Source organism: Barbatula barbatula (assembly GCF_947034865.1).
Source record: "Barbatula barbatula genome assembly, chromosome: 10".
Taxonomy (NCBI): Eukaryota; Metazoa; Chordata; class Actinopteri; order Cypriniformes; family Nemacheilidae; genus Barbatula; species Barbatula barbatula.
This window is the reverse complement of record NC_136773.1, coordinates 20662146-20679872: the sequence shown is the minus strand read 5'-3', so window position 1 is coordinate 20679872 and position 17727 is coordinate 20662146. Positions and strand designations below refer to the sequence as shown.

Below are 17727 nucleotides of genomic sequence, written 5' to 3'. Positions count from 1 at the left end.
AATTGTATATATAAGTGATCATATGGTGCTGCAGTTGACCAGAGTCAAGTATTCCAAAAAGAGGTACTGATCTTCTGTGCCATTCTTGATGTGATTGTTTCTGACAAACACAGTCTCTTTCGTTCTCTGCAGACCATCTGAAGACCGAGGACGAGCTGGCAGAAGAAAAGCGGATTTTGAATGAAATGCTGGAGGTAGTAGAGCAAAGAGATTCTCTGGTGGCCCTACTGGAGGAGCAGAGACTCCAAGAGAAAGAAGAGGATAAAGATCTCGAGTCAGTGATGCTCTCCAAGGGATTCGGCCTCAACTGGGCTTAACATAACAGAGCTATTTCTTTTATTGCCAACCGTTCCCAATTTCAGGAAGCGTAATGTGAATCTGTCTCGCCTCTACCCTCGTTTTATTGGGCATGTCAGCCACGTTTTCAAATCCACTCATGAGCACATTCGACGATGTTTACGATGTTCTCCTCAGGGCTGACCAGCGTTTCATCTCTTGGCAGCCAAAGCATTTCTTCAAAACGTTCTCTCCCTTGGAATGGGAGAATACATCAGTTGGAGATTTTGGTTATCCTATGTTTTTGGTTGGACGTATCAATCCTGCTGATGTTGAGGATGTCTGAGACTAATGACGTAAAATGAAAACAGAAGCCAGTCTTGATTTTCAGTGAATGTCTGGTCAATCAACTGTTACGTTTCGAGTGAAGAGAGAGGTCATTCGACTTTTCTTATAATGCTTTTCTACCTACTTGCTGGGAGACGGATCATGGAGAAGCTGTTCTCCCCTCCAATCACACCCTTCAATTCAACACAACACGACTTTCACGCAACTGACATTTGAAGTGTTTGTTAGTTACTGAATAAGCAGGTGACGGACTTTGTAATTTTCGGACTTCAGTAGAAATCAACACATATCTTGTGTTTGTAGCATTGAGTGTAAATGTTATTTCCCAGCCAATATTAGAGATACTGATGTAAGCTTGGAGCAAAACATGTTACACACATTGTTAGCAGTGCTGTGAAAAGCTCAGACTCAATCCATTAGTGATGCATACAGTTTACAATCATTTAATTCATGAATATCTAATACTTTTATCTTAAGTAACTAAACACAGTGTATATATTTTCATCACTGTAAATTGTTCATGGGAAAATATATTCACGCTACACATTGATATACAATCAAATGCATTATGCATTGTGTTGGTTGGTCAGGGTATCAAGAACATTTAAGGCACCCACAGCTTAAGTGGATAGTTAATGTGCAGTAGTACTTACATGGTGCCCATTTTCAAGTTTTAATGGTTTGGCTTTGCGTCCTTCCATTTCCTCCGGCTTTCGAGCAACATGCCTTTTTCACGCAACAGCTCTTCACATCCGCAGAGTTTACTTATGTTTGTTGTTAATTTATAATCGCGTTTGTTCGTACAATGATTTTATATCGCATGAAGGCGCACATGCAACTGACATTTTTACGGCGGGGGCTCTTGTAATGCAGTTCGGAGTTGGAGCCATGGGACTGGAAACCTTGATGTTGCATATGAACATATGTTTGCCTTTATTGTACATTTCATTTTATTCACTATTAGATGTGTATATATAGACGGGCACAGATATGTTCTTTTATCTGTTTATTTCTCCTCGTAAGTACAGATAACTGTGAATGAAAACGTACACATGGTTAGTTGTTTAGACTGTAAAATGTTCGACAGATTTTATGGTATTTATTAACATGTGTGAACATGTATCATATGTAAAGTAAATGAATCCTAATTTTTAAGAAATATGTTGTCAGCTCTTGAAAACGCTTCTTGTTGCTAATTTGCATATAGGGTGTTGGATGTTCGGAGGCAATAAAACAATGCAGTTGTTACAAATAAATTTTTATCTTGCCTTTATTAAGGGTTTCTAAAACCTCTAATAGGACTGAAAATGTGTTTTTTATACATTTTGTTGCTTGTGATACATTTTAATTTGATCATTTTACACGATTTCTTTTTGAAAAATTTTTATGTAGTTAAGAAAACTGCATACGAGACACCGTAGTGTGATCTCTTCACATAGACAAGGATGTAAATTCATATTTTGTCTTCGCAATAATCCAATCCTGGTGTTCCCAACGTCACCGTTTAACCGGAGTCTGCGCATTCACTAGTGCTCGACTTCACACAGCGCTGCGCAAACGGATCCGCTTACGATATCAAAGTATCGCGAGAATGATCTATACACGCAGGCTCTCGCGTTATGATGATGTCAACAAAACGCCCACAGTCGTCAGCCTCAGGACAGAACTTCCACCGAGAATGAATGCCGCTACCTTCCGTGACTGCAAGGTATGTTACTAATACAGATTTATTCACTTTCTGACATGTATTTAAAACGCTTAAACGTACAAGCAACCCTCTTGGGACGTATAAAAACATCGTTTCACCTCTTAAGTTAGTTCGGCTGAACTTTGGTCACCGAAACGGTCATTAAGCTACATGAAACTAACAATGATATAAAACTTTCTTTCGACGGTTCTGCAGTGCAAATAACAACAACAAAAACAAACTGCGAAGAAACAAGCATGTTATGTAACAGCCCATTCTGTATTAATAAATAAATATACAAACAATAAGATAGGAATAAATAACACTGTGAGTGTTAAATAAATAACACTGTAAGTGTTAAATAAATAACACTAAGTGTTATTTGTAGTTGTAGCCAAGAAACTGTCATACAGATATTGTGAAAACGGGTCACGTTAGTTAACAGAGTTAATGATTTGTCAGCATTTTCTCTAAGAGTTAATCAAAGTGTCATCACCTGGTAAACAAACAGTTCAACAACTTGGCATTCTCATATTTTAACAAAAGGAAATGGTTTATTGGTTTATATACATGTTACGTTTATGCTTGTAGTAACATATAATCCAGTATGCAATGCAAATTGGGATTACAAAGTAACAAAACACATTTCTTATGATATTCTTCCTGCACCTTTTTTATTTTCAGGCGTGGGGATCGGAGGGTCTGTCGCTGTCCACCAGCAGTAATGAAGCCTGTAAACTATACGATGCTATACTTTCTCAGGTACATTTATATTTAGCAGACGCTTTTATCCAAAGAGCTCGGGGAGCAATAAGCAATATGTCAAAAAAGAGCAATTGGAGCTAATAAGTAACTGACACCAATAGTTTACTAGTCAAAGGTGCAATACTCTGAATATATAACTAACTGTTTTATCTCCCCGATGATCAGTATGTGACGTGGCGCAATGATGAAACGGTCGGAGGAATTGAAGGTTGTATCACAGCTGTCAAAGCTGCAGATCCTGACTTTGGTATGCGATCAAACTGTACGTTACTGTACAGTTAAGTCACTATAAAAATCCGGGCATCGTTTTGTAGGTGTAAATAAATGTGGCATTCATTCATAAAAGTGCATTCGATCAACAATATGGAACAATGTTACCTAGGCTGGACCGTAAATCTGATCATTTTGTAAATGCGTAAACAATGAACAATGTAATAATTCAATGCACAAAACTCCTTGTGGTTGGCACTAAGTGCTTTTGGTTTTGTTCATGTTGTTTTGAGGATGAGGTTCTGTCGTGTAATATGTCCATGTAGCGATGGGTAGATATTTACATTTAGTCATTTAGCAGACGCTTTTATCCAAAGCGACTAACTAAAAATTTAGGGAGCAATAAGCAATATGGAACATGATACTATTAATCTTTTAAGTTAGCTTTTACTGATATACATTTTCTGTATTAAATCTGTATATAATATGCTAAGCATATATAGTAGTATATGCATAGTTATTTGCACCTTATTGTGCTGGCCAGTGCACACCTGTGAGGGTGGCGACTCACTGTTCTGCATAACAGTTAAAACATTTAATAGAATTTGCAGAGAAAGCATTGCTGGTTTGTACTTTATCGTCAATGAACCCAGCACAATTAGATTGCTTCCATTGCAGTTCTTGGTTCTCATTAATCTCTTTACTGTGGTGCAGTGATGGGTCATGTGATCTCTACTGGACTGGAATTGTTGGGCACAGGAAGATCAGTCCTGCGGGATGAGAGACTGGCCAACGCCGTGAAGATGACCGTGGAGCTGGCAAAATCTCAGGTTCTCACACCCAGAGAGAGGAACCACGTGAAAGCCGTTGAGCTCTTCTCTAGAGGGTGAGTTTGCACAGGACAGACCTGATTCCCTAACAGACTAAAGAACAGCCAATGTCTCACACCATTGTAGTTTTGTGATCAATTTGTGCATATTTTTTTGAATAACATGTACATGAATTGGTTCTTTTAGGATTCATTTTGATTTTACTTTAACTTTGAGCAGTAAGTTTCTTACCTTCATACCAAAGATTTCACAAGCAAGGTCATGGGTTCAATGTACCGTAGGTGCTTATGCTAAAATGGAAGTTATACTATATATTGTGTTTCAGAGCCTTCCATAAGGCCTGTGAGGTTTGGGAGGATATTCTAGTGGATCACCCCACAGACATGCTGGCACTTAAATTTGCCCATGACGGATTCTTCTACCTGGGTGAACAGATTCAAATGAGGGACTCGGTGGCCAGAGTGCTACCCCACTGGAAGCCACATATGCCGTTTTACAGGCAGGTGCAGAGGGCTCTGCTGACGTCAATCTGTTTGATACAAGCGTGTTTTACCATGTGATGGTTATGAATGGAGCTTTTCTGTCTCTGCAGTTATCTTAAAGGGTTGTATTCCTTCGGGCTGCTTGAGACCCATTTTTATGACGAAGCTTTAAAAGTGGCAAAAGAGGTATTATTTGATTTTAGTCTTATGACAAAGGAGCAGTTCAGCTTTTGTATATTACTGTATTCATTGCTGGTGAGATACTGGTGTGATAGAATAATAGACTATGCAGTGCTTATTTTTGCGAGGTTGTTTTGCATAATTAAAGAGTCTCGTTTAATGGAATTTATGATAGATGAAATTTGTTTGCATCATTAATCCTATTTACGTTTATTCACCATGTCTTGTAATGGTGTATGTGTGTAGGGTCTGGCTTTGACCCCACAGGATGGCTGGAGTGTTCATTCTGTGGCTCACGTCCATGAGATGAAGGCAGAGATGGACAAGGGGCTAAAGTTCATGGCTTCTACTGAGAAAGACTGGATGGTCAGCCACAAAAACATTTCAGTATACAATACAACATACTGTACAGTGTGGTTCTCAAGTCTCAGCCGTATTCATTTTTTTACTAATTTAGCATGTAAAGTGAAATGAATTTGAGAATTTCTTAGTATTATGCATGTTCTGGTATGGACTTTACTTATTCAGATTATCTCAACATGACTTGAGAATCTACAGATCGTCTTGTGTGCTTCAATGGAAAATAAACCTTATAAAAAAGTATATTATATTTATTTATTGTATTGATATTATATTTATCTTTAAGAATCCTTAAACTTGCGTACAGTCATGCTTCACTGTGTAAATACATTTCTTTGCATGTTCAGAATGGTTTGTAAAATATTAATATGAAAACTCACAGTACTGTATTTCTTTCTGAAGGTGTGTGACATGTTGGCGTGTCATAACTACTGGCACTGGGCCCTTTATCACATTGAGAAGGTAAAATTCAAATAACACAGGGAAAGCAAACAAACTACATCCAACTGCATATAAACTTTTTCAGCATAAATGTAATGTTGCCCAAATGGTAACCTTCCGGTAGACCTCTGCAAAGAATCAATAACTGTTGATTAGTTTTAATTTAATACAATTAATATACATACAATCAAATATTAATATAATTCAAACATAAAATAAATTGTTATATTATAACCAAACAAAGACATGAAGTTAACTGTTGGGTGTGTCCAATGAAACCATCTATAAAACATGATTCTTTTATTATACAGTAATCATTGTATTTATTGTAAGTCCAGTCAATGTGTATACTTTAGGAAAAAATAATGAAATCCAAGTTTAATAAATGAAATAATGTGTCCGTACTGTACTTAAATCTTTATATTTGTCATGTATATCCATAGGGGGAGTATGAAGCAGCTTTAACGATTTTTGACGACCAGGTAAGTGTGCTTTCGTGCTCCCAACACCAAACCTACAGCATCCAATGTGTCACCAGAATTTGAATGAATGATAATAAAGATCTGATATTTGCTTCCTCATTTCCAGGTTTCTCAGCGCTGTGTGAAATCTGGAGCCATGTTGGACACAGTGGATGCTTGTTCTCTGCTCTACAGACTAGAGCTGGAGGGTGGGATATCATTCAGTCTGAAAAAAGATTCCCTGTTGAGTCATCTATTGAAACAAGCAGTGCATCCTAAACACATTTGCATTTGACAGTTTAATCAAGGCGTGCGCTGAAAAGTGAGGTCTTTGCTCCAATCTGAAATATAACAAGTAAATCTGCTGTAATGACTGTAATTGCATATCACAATGCCCCGAAATCTTTGAAAACAAGTGTCATCTGTTTACAGAGGAATAGGCCAGATTAAGATTACAGAAGCCATGGTGGGCTGTACATCATTTGCTAACCAGAAACTAGTGTCTTGAATTTGATTTTGGCAGGTATAGGATGTCAATCTAGAGATGCGCTACACAGAGGAGAGAAAGTGAAAAATCGCAACCTTTCCGGGTTTGTTATTAAAGCCAACCCATCCGGTTTAATGTAAAAAAAGCATGATTCTATTTACTGCCTCAGCAACAAGGACAAGTGGAGATTGATCTGACATGTTATCTTTTAAATCCATTACCCAAATAACCCATTTTACTGTTTCTACCGCAGGTGTGAGCACAAAGGACCGCTACAGAGAGTTGCTCCACGTCACCGAGCCTCATACAGAAGACCACACGTTGCTTTTCAATGATCTGCACTTCCTCATGGTTTCCCTGGGCAGCAAGGACACAAGCATCACTCAGCGCCTGCTGGAGAGTCTGCAGGAACTAGCTAAGTAAGTCGTAAGCATTACGTAACACACCCGGGAGATTACAGCACGGGGTCTGCGCAAGGGTGGGTGTTTGGGGAGGCAGAGTCATTGCAGTGCGGAACACAGCTCTTGATGAGATTTCTTAGACCTTTCCATGCTCAGGGGAAAACTAGCCATCTTCAGACTTCTCTGCTGCACGCAAATTTGTCCTTATTTACAACTGTAGCCTAAACATGTGTGTTAAAAGGTTGTACAGAGGGAATGAAGTGTATCTAAGTAGAACCAAGCACAAAGATGCATTTCTTGTCCATGTGCCATGTTTTATGAGATAACATGGTGGAGAAAAATCACACGGGCGCCGCTTTTTCAACCTGGCAGTATTTGACATTACCCTGTGGGTTACTCTATGCTTTTAGCAACAATTTCACACACAAACCTTGAGCTGAACTTGCTGTCAGCTAAAAACAGTTTCCTTCCAACAAACCATTAAGATGTTTTCTGCTTTGATTTCAGATTTTATTGCTTTTTAAAGATTTTGAAGAGTTTTCAATTCAAGTTTATTTATAGACGGTTTTAGCTTCAACGAGATGAACATTATGGGGGCGCAAACCTAACTTCCTCCGCAACGAATCAATTACTGTTGAGGAGTTTTAATTTAATACAATTAAAATACAATAACATTTTTATATTAATAAATATTTATATAAATTAAATCTAAAATTGTTATATTATAACCAGACACAGCGTGTGCGTCTGATGAAACGGTCCATATAGTGCTTATTAATGGTTTTGCATTGTTTCTAGCAGCTTTACATGAAATAAAGGAAATCACCCAAAAGGAAAATGATTAATTCAATGAAATACAGGGACTAATACATTCCTTCAAAAAAAAAAGATTTTCAAAGTTTTCAAACTAAATTTGTGAAAGTAGTTAAATCGATTTTCTTATATTTCGTTCAGAGAGCCAGCAAATAACCATCAGCTCCATATAGCCGAGCGTGTGGGTCTGCCCATGTGTCAGGCTCTGCTGGAGTATGACCAAGGGAACTACAGCCAGGTTGTGGAGTTGCTAAAACCCATCAGATACCGCTTTGTGGAGATAGGGGGCAGCGACGCACAGGTCAGTCTCCAGAGAACCTCATAACATTTACAATACATTTTTATCCTAAGCTTATCCTAACCCTTTTACAGTACCTGTGGTGTTTGGGTATCGAATCCGCAACCTTTACACTGATAACTTGTGAAGCAGTGCATCAGTTCCTGAGCAGGAAGACATAAACCTTTTTTTCATTCTTTTGCAGAGGGATATTTTTAATCAACTCCTCATTCATGCTGCCATGAAGTCAGGAGACAAATACCACCAAAGGTTTGCGAGGTAAAAATTGTGTAGACATCTTTTTGTTTTACAGTTCTTTGTCTTTTTTTGATATTAAGCAGAAATGTTAAGGAGAATTCTAGGCTAAATAACTGCACTTCATGTTTTCAAGTTTATTAGTCGTGTTTTTCAATTCCTTCTGCTGAAGCTAGCAGAAATGACACGCTTTAAGCAACAGACAAATACCACTTCTTCACGTGTTTTCTGTCATTGTTCTGGAGCATCTAGCTTTACATTTTTAAAAATGCCTCATTTAGAGAGTTATGATTGTATCCTGTTGGACACTTACTGAGGAAGCAGGTGTTATGTGTTTCTGTCTCTAGATGCTTGCTGATTGAGAGAGACGCAGGGCGGCCAAACTCACCGCTTACAGACCGTCTGATCCAGAGAGCTCAGGCCTTACACGTTTAAATACAGAGCCCCATTCCTTAGAGATTTATCAGGGCCTGCTTTCTATCTATTCAATTACAGGACCCTTTAAGCAATTTAACTGCGTACTTTAGATCTGGGAGCCGGGAGTACAGCCTGAGATTTTGCACAGAACAAAAAGCAAATGGCTTCTGTTAGTTGAGACACTTCCTCCCAGACTTAAACGAAATGCGCAAAAATGCTTTATATGGATATTTTGCACGACACATTATCACAGAAAAGTGCATGCAGTAGTTTCTTTATTCTCTAGGCGCGCAACAAATGACCATGATTATTCAACGCTGTGTGCATTAAAAATGAGCTTACAAATATGCCTGCAGACTTCTGAATTCGTAATGAAGAAATAACAACGATCCCGCAAGCTTAACAACATTTTTTTTCAAACAACGGAGCAAAATGTAAACCGAAACAGAAGGAGAACTGGCTCAAGGCAGGTGAAATGAATCTTTTGGAAATATGTGATAGGAAAGGTGCAGGATAAAAGCATCGCTGGTGTATGTGGGTCGGTACGGGGAGCGCTGCTGGTGTTTGTAGAATGAACGCTGGTGGAGATGAATGTCTGCTTGCTCCACAACACTGAACGGATCTCTTTCTGGATCTCGGAAATGAGAATCTGTGACACCGCAATGCCTGCAATCTGAGGATCAAACAGAAAAGCAGTCTGCATCCAGGGCCGTAATTTCAGTTTCATACCCACACTATGAAAAATGCATGACTGGAAATGCAGCACACACCGGATAACAATACACAGGGTTTTTTAGGCAATCACAATACATTTGTGGTTTCAGAAGGACAAAAAAAACCCATCTTATTGTGTCATGAGGATTGTGTAATTTAGGTTTTATCTGTGTAGCTGACCTTGTTTTGTGTTTACCTGCAAAACCTTGTTAGCTTTTTTATCAAGTTGTTAGTTGACACTTTAAGGATTTTAAAGCCTGTTAAAAGCTCAGCACACCACCAAATTATACTGGTATATTTTATCTTTTCAGCTTTATCTCACCGTTACAAAAATAGAAAACAATACAGAAATGGCAATAATGGTTATAATGGGAATTGTATAATTTTAATAGATGTTGTAATGGTCTCTTTTGATCTGTACTGGTTAAGGTGTTGGGTTCTATGGGTGGGATGTTTTCTCTCAGATGGGAACCAACAGCATTACATCCTTCTTGAAAAGCCCTAAACACACTACCGAAAATAATTATATGATATATATTATTTTTGTTTTAATGGTAAATAGCTCTTAAATGGTGTGTGTAATGAAAACCATTAGAATAGGAGGGGGGTTCATGTTTGTTTTTCCAAACTGAGGCACGTGTTGAAATGAGTGTGTGGTACAGCACGCCACAGATGATGATGGAGTTTCTGTTTTGAACCCAGAACATTCATTTGTACTCTGACAACATTTGGAAAAACATCAATTCGACACAGAAATCATTAGCAATTGCTTTCAGTCAGGTATGTGGTAAAACGAGACCAAGCACCTGCACTCCCTCTAACAACAGACCGGATTTAAGCTGTGTTATGACTCTGATAAATGGAATTGTTGGCTTCCAGGTGGTTTTGGGTCTGGACACCAAAGCCACACATGATGTTGATGTAAAACGGTGAGAATGGATGATGGAGCGTGTGTCGTGAGCAGCAGGGGGCAGTAATGTTTTAACTTGAGTTGTGTGGCATAGACTGCATGGGAAGGAGCTTTTTGATTCATCTCAGCTTTTTTTTAATTTTTTTCACCCTTTACCAACAGTCATGTCACTGATAAATGTGATTTATTATTATAACTTTTCTCACAGCTTGTTGCAAAGAAAATGCGTTTTAGAACAGACAGTAAAGACATAACAAAAATACAGTATGGATATAAAAAACAGCATAGATACATTAAAGATGTAAAAAATACACTATAGATATAAAAAACAGCATAGATACATTAAAGATGTAAAAAAATACAGTATAGATACATTAAAGGTGTAATAAAATACACTATAGATATAAAAAACAGCATAGATACATTAAAGATTTAAAAAATACACTATAGATATAAAAACAGCATAGATACATTAAAGATGTAAAAAAATACACTATAGATATAAAAAACAGCATAGATACATTAAAGATGTAAAAAAATACACTATAGATATAAAAAAACAGCATAGACACATTAAAGATGTAAAAAAATACACTATAGATATAAAAAACAGCGTAGATACATTAAAGATGTAAAAAAATACACTATAGATATAAAAAAACAGCATAGACACATTAAAGATGTAAAAAAATACACTATAGATATAAAAAACAGCGTAGATACATTAAAGATGTAAAAAAATACACTATAGATATAAAAAAACAGCATAGACACATTAAAGATGTAAAAAAATACACTATAGATATAAAAAACAGCGTAGATACATTAAAGATGTAAAAAATACACTATAGATATAAAAAACAGCATAGACACATTAAAGATGTAAAAAAATACACTATAGATATAAAAACAGCATAGATACATTAAAGATGTAAAAAAATACAGTATAGATACATTAAAGATGTAAAAAAATACACTATAGATATAAAAATACATAGTATTTTTCTTGAGATGGACATTAGCATTACTAACTGTAAAAGTTTATGATAGGATTGCGTTCAGACTGCTATACATTACAAATATTATATATAGAAATAGTGTATACGTCTTATAATAGGGTCACATAGGCTTCGCATGTATTTTAAAATGGGAATAATCTAGATTGCATTAAAATGGCAGAGAAAACTGCTTTTTTCGTTATTTTGGAGAATCCGTTTTTCTTGGTTGAAAATTATAATCGTTTATTGATCTGTGTTTTGCTCATGTTAACATTAACTTGCCCTCACCCATTGGCAGTATTTGACCACCCGCCCAGACTCTCAGACCCCACCAGGACCCTCTCACTTGCCTGCATATTAAGTTTTTTAATGAGTCCATAGCTCATGTCATTTCCCCTTTAGCTATATGCTTTCTGCCAACCTAAGGCTCTTGTATTCACTGTCGTTTCGTATGCAACAGACGTAGCACGGTATATGTCAAGGTTAGGCCTATTTCAGAAAATGTACAGTTTTCAGTCTGTCTGTACGCCTGTTTGTTTGCAGATGCTGGTGGGCGAGAGGAATACATACATCTTTTCTCAACGTTGTAACTTTAAATCGCACATTTTTTTTCCCACACTGATTTCTTGTTATATGGGGTCATCCGTGTAACTGGAAAACAACTAAAACATCAGCATTCAGAAAATTAATGATGGCTAATACTGTTAAAATTGAATAAAAATATCACTCTTAAATAGTATACTTAAGTGTTGACAAAGAAAACTCGAAAAGCATACGGTCCCCTGAAAAGGTCAACGTGAGATCAAGTTGAGTCATTTAGATTTTTCTCAAGCGGATGCCGGTGTTGTAGTCTCCACAGCTGTTATTATGAATCACATCCCATTCATTTCAAAGCAAACAATGTGTTTGAATCTTATGTTTGAAAACTGTTAAAGTATATTTTCACTTGCATACATATAGCCAAGCTTTCGTCCCTCGGCATCTTTTAATATGACAATTTCTTTATTTATTTTCCCTTTTGTATATAATAATAACTTTTCGTCCACATTGACCTGTTTAAAGAGTGTTTATCCAGCAATCACTGAAGACGTAAATATAATATAATATTAATTCTAAACATAGCATTTTGTACTTCATTTATTGTTTGTTCTTATGAAACATTGCTCGTAGTGTTTCCTCATTTGCAAATCATTTTGTATAAACCTTGCTTAATAATAAACCTAATGTCAACGTAATATTCGGGTCTGCCAAGCAGTTGCTATAAACCAGTGAATTATGCTTTGTTTGAGTATCTTATCAGAATTTAAACAGGTCTTATGAATTGAATTGGTGCGCACATTCAGCATTTGAGCCAAGCAGCTGCATTGCACATCACACAATTGGCACCGCTCCGTCAGTTAACGTCTCAGGACGCCAGCAAACACTTCCAAATAGTTTTCGTATTACTTCTTCGACAACTGTTGAAATGCAAACTTTGGATCACCGATATTTTATGTAGAATACATAAAATACTCTGTTTAATTTAACTGAGCTGTTACTGATGTGATTATAAGAGATCATTAGATGCACAGGCCATAATAATAATAATAATACATTTTATTTAATGGCGCCTTTCAGGACACTCAAGGACACCTTACAACAGAAACACAATAAAAAACACCAATACATACAATTAAATAAAAGCACAGAGGATTATAATGAATAAGATGATTTAAAGAGGTAGGTTTTGAGTTGTGATTTAAAGATGTTGATAGAGTCCTGTTGACGGATATGCAAGGGTAATGAGTTCCAAAGCCATCACCATCATTACATGTGCATGCGCAGTGACAAGACAGAACGGAAGGTCGAATAAATGCTCTGAGTTTATCTTTCATGGCACTTTGTTGGAAAGTGTGCCATATAAACCAATGACTGGATAAAGTTATGTTTAGCCGATGGGAGGAAAAGCGATAGCCTACAACGTTTCCCCCGTGGGGAAGGTTGTGGTTGGATGGGGCGCATTGAATTTGTGTTTTAACGTTCACCTTTCCGCAGTAGATGTGCAGCAGGAGAAGGGCTGGACTGTGTGTTGAAGTAGAGATTTCAGCATGATAAAATATTTTTAGACTACATATTCGCCTTCCGTCTGCCGGACCCGTGAGAATTCTCATTGTGAGGAGGACACAAAGGAAGGCAGAACATCTGGAGAGGCAGTGGGGGAACTGTGGTAATAATGTTTAACACATGCATGATTCAGAGCAAAAAAAACATTAATTTAGAGATTATTATACATTCACTTTGAATGATTTTTATAGGATTTGAATGACTACAAAAAAGAGGAGCCACCTGAAGTAAATGATGCTAGAAATGCAATGCACTGCTTCCTATGGCGAACATAGGATTGTATGCGGTCTGATGTTTGTCTGACGTCAAATAACACCCTCTTTTGTATGTTTTCCATTTGCGTTCGAAGGTCTAGGTCATCTCGATAATGCACGAGGGCTTTTTTCACGAATTTCCCAAGAGCATCACGTGTCCGCGAAAAGGGTTCGTGGCCTGACACTTCAAACGGTCCAGCAGAAAGTACTTATATACAACTAAAATCGAGCACTGACATCTGTGTTGTATATCCTACGGGAGAGTGTTGGACAGCTCTAATTCAATATGGCGGCTCTAATAACATATGCTTTAGTGTGGTAATTAGCTTTTGGAGTCCCCCTGGGTTCTCTCCTTTTCCCCTGTCAGTTCTTCAAACTTGGAGATGTTTGAACACCTCTGAATGTCATTAGTAGGAAGTCTCGTAGAACGGCTCCTTCGGAGCAGAACATTTGGTTCCTCTTTGATGTGATGAAGCTCTTTAATCATTAAGTAGCGAAGATGCTTGGAGTGACGTTGTTAAACTGCCCTGTTTAACCGAGTGTGCTGTGCTCTCACAGTCTGCTGGTGAGGTAACTCAATGGGACCTGCTCGCGGTGGACTGCAGAACTTCAAGAATTCATTTACAGAATGAGGTAATGGTCGAATCGGGGAAACTCTATCGTGAAATTACGGGGAAGATGAACAGTTTAACAAGTAAATGGGTGAATGGTGGATTGTTCTTAAATTGACGGATTACTCCAAGATTTTGCCGTTATGTTGAGAAATGATGACTTTCATTAAAGAGTTTAACCTCAACCCAACTCTAGCCTAATGATACTATTACTTTTAACAATCTTCAGTGTGGCAAAGTCATAACAATGAAATATAGTTCATATGATAGCCCATATCATGTGTCAGGCCCGTAGAGCACTTAAATAGTTTATACATTTATAGTTTCGAAGGGAACGACGCCTTCTCAGACTAAAAGAAGCCCAAGGCTGGAATAGCCATTCGGACGAGAAATACCAGGGTAAGACCCGAAGAACTGGAACAGAACTGGTAAGAAAAATGACCGCAATAAAAGTGATAACAGACCAAAAGTCTTTAAATTATTGGATTTGTATTTGTTGGAGAAAATAGCCAGTTTATTTTTGAAAACTGCATAGACAGATACCCTAAAGTGTTCGCTTTTTTTACATTTATACCTTGGAACAAACATTGGCGTTTGTAGCTACATGTTTTGAATGACAGTAACCTTTTCTGTGTGAATGATTACAATGCAAATTTAAATGGAAAAACAACGATAAAGCGTTTTAAATAAAACTAGAAATTCTAAAGGAAACGGTAAACTACTAATAATACAATTATAACTATTCTGATTTCTGTGTGACAACTAGCCCCTGTCTCCCATACAGAATTCATATCTGTTTGGTACAAATCATTACTTAAAATTCTAACTTTTTTATGAGTTTTTGTCATATCCAATTGCAACAATAAGAAAGAATGAATACTTTAAAATTGCACATTGCACCGAACTGTGATTATTTGATGGGTGATCTTAAGAGGGATCAACACACAATAGCAAATTCAAATGCATTGCTGATGATATTTTTGCGATCGGACTTCTAAAAAATGTTTATGTGTTTCAGTGCTACAAGTCACTCTCCCGTACCTTTTCTGGATCTGTTCCACATTGGTGGAATGATCTACCAGCTGCTACAAGATCAGCAGACTCGGTTGCTATCTTTAAAAAACGCCTAAAAACGCATCTCTTCCGTCAACACGTCACTGATGGATTTTTCCTTATTCTCTTAAAAATATGTATTTACATACTTGGCCCGCTGTCACATTCCCAGCACAACACATTGCAACTCTCCACAATGACAATAATTGCTGATCACACACCGTATATCAAGACTGCTTCTACAGCTATTAAAACTGTGAACCTTATAACAGTTATTATTTTTATTTGCCAGATATTTGTGCTTTAAATATGTATACGATTATGTCAAGTTTTAGCGGATAGCCCCATATAGCAATGCTCCAAAAAGAGCCGTTCACACTGACACTGGTAAAACTGAAGTGGATGGCATTGCCAAAATTGAAAAAGTAAATCATTTTTACAGTAAATTATTGTTTTCATGATATTTCAATTCAGAATTTCGAGAAACATGTGAAACATTCAAATGTTGAAACATTTCCTCCCTTCAGAAGTTGGAATTGTACATATGTAAATTAGATTTCGACAGCTGCCCCACATGTGCACTGATCCTTATGCGATGTCATTAAAATATCTGGAAATGTATTTTGCACTTAAATAAGGCAGATTGTATCATAAACACACAGCACTCATAACATGCAATCCATACTGTTTGTATTGTACCGATGATTTTGTCTTGATTGCGCATTTCTTCTGAGATTCAGACCATCTGCATCGTATGCAGTTGGATTTACAGAGGGATGTTTTCACTCGTTTCAATAAACTCCTTTCCAATTGTATGCAAATAGAGTGCTTTGAAAACAAGAGTTGTGTTGATCAGTGACAGATGTGAAAGGAAAACATTACAGTTGCAGCAAAATTGCAAAAGCTAGTCTGGTAAAAGACTAAATTATACGCACTTATGTTTTCTTCATTTCAAAGCTGGCCAAAAAGCTTATGTTCTGAAAAATGTCTGGAAATTCACTTTTCCCCAAAAACCCATTTGGCGTTTGTATGCTTCACTTGACCAGAATAAAAAGCTGAAGAAGAACAGGAGATGACAAAAGAAAACGTTTCGGTCCTGTTAAGGCTCACCTGTCTGTCTAGTTTCATACTCCAAAGCACCCTCACAAAAAAAGTTATATCAAATGTTTTTTTAGTTTATGAAAGAACACTGTGAAGTAAACCTAGACTTTTTAAGCCAAAATAGCATAATATATACACAAAGTATAAAATGAATTACTTTCTTATATTTAGTGTAAAATAAGTATTTAAGTGCGTGATGCGTAAACTTATTTTGTTAGGATCACACAAACAAGAGCGCTGTCGTACAGAAGGATCTCGAATATTATATTTGATAAAAAACCAGCAATATCAAACACCTTTATCTATTTTCGATTATGCCAACAACTGTCAAAATCTAAAATAAGTTTTTTTTTCTGTAAGTGTTAACTTGGCGACAGGTGATGATAGGCAGATACTCTGGAGTGAGCGAATGTGATACCTCATATCAGACTGTCACCTGCTCGCTCTCCGGTTCAAAGCGATGACTTCATTTGCTGCGCTGCTGTTGCAAGACCCTCGGTGGATCAGAGACCATGAAAGCAGGGCACCGCGATTGCTCTTTTGCTGGAATGGAGTTCTAAATATAAATGACCTATCATGGAACTGCAAGTTTCAGGTTTGCTAGTCGTCTAACAGCCTTTTCTTATCGGAAGCAGTGTTGTCTATAAATGCCAGTGAACACTTCATTCAGAAGAGTTGAAGAGACAGTTAGTGGGGTCAACTCACAGGTCAATTGCAGACCCTAAATGACTTCTTCGAAAGTTGCAGGAAGTAAATCCCTCTTAAGTGTTTTACATGACAACCAAGTAATTGATTCGTTTGCTTCCTCCCTGTCATATGCTGGCTGGATGCATCCTTCATCCGCAATATGGCTTTAGTGAAGTCTATAAGTAGTTTTCAAAATATGCAGACCAAAAGACTATTGATCTGACCAAAGCAGGGCTCATGCAGATCGACATTTTATTTTATAGCTATGATACAAAACATTCCGTACAATGAATGTTTTCGGTCATCTTCAGGAAGGCATTCATATTCAAATTGTGACGTATAAAATCATTGTTCTGTAAATCTGCGTTGGTCTGTGTTTACAATGATAACTGATATTGTACATGATTTAAGACATCGAAACATTTCATAAATTGAATTTTAAATAAGCCTTATATTATCAGAAGTCACTTTCTTCACCCGAAGATGAAAATTCGGTCTTTCCTCAACTTGTTCTGTATAAATGATTTTGTTCTGATGAACACGGAGAAAGATATTTGGAAGAATGTGGACACCATTGACTAACATAGTAGGAAATATAGCTTTAAA

The 17727-nt window shown here is 37.1% G+C and overlaps 3 protein-coding genes across 6 annotated transcripts in view; 2 read left to right on the top strand and 1 right to left on the bottom strand.

The window, feature by feature from the left end:
- mical3a (microtubule associated monooxygenase, calponin and LIM domain containing 3a) overlaps positions 1-1874 on the top strand; it is a 50174-nt gene extending 48300 nt beyond the window's left edge. For 3 of the 4 annotated variants that reach the window (XM_079465581.1, XM_079465580.1, XM_079465579.1), the window contains one exon: positions 133-1874. In XM_079465581.1, the coding sequence (XP_079321707.1) occupies positions 133-317 (185 nt within the window). In that variant the 3' untranslated portion in view covers positions 318-1874. The remainder of the gene's footprint in view (positions 1-132) is intronic. The other variant, XM_079465578.1, reaches the window with a different exon arrangement.
- Positions 1875-2272: 398 nt separating this feature from the next.
- ttc38 (tetratricopeptide repeat domain 38) lies at positions 2273-9604 on the top strand. Its single transcript, XM_079465850.1, has 14 exons — positions 2273-2332; positions 2996-3073; positions 3242-3323; positions 4001-4172; positions 4442-4615; positions 4709-4784; positions 5025-5144; positions 5541-5600; positions 6023-6061; positions 6168-6249; positions 6781-6946; positions 7883-8042; positions 8224-8297; positions 8621-9604. Exons 1-14 carry the CDS (start codon positions 2303-2305, stop codon positions 8706-8708), a joined length of 1401 nt encoding a protein of 466 aa, XP_079321976.1. The 5' UTR covers positions 2273-2302; the 3' UTR covers positions 8709-9604.
- tspan33b (tetraspanin 33b) lies at positions 8797-16461 on the bottom strand (the record flags this gene model as incomplete). Its single annotated transcript, XM_079466002.1, has 7 exons — positions 8797-8822; positions 9237-9363; positions 9994-10091; positions 10256-10337; positions 13732-13837; positions 14632-14705; positions 16444-16461. The coding sequence occupies 7 exons, from the start codon at positions 16459-16461 to the stop codon at positions 8797-8799; spliced, it is 531 nt and encodes a 176-aa protein (XP_079322128.1).
- Positions 16462-17727: the final 1266 nt, after the last annotated feature.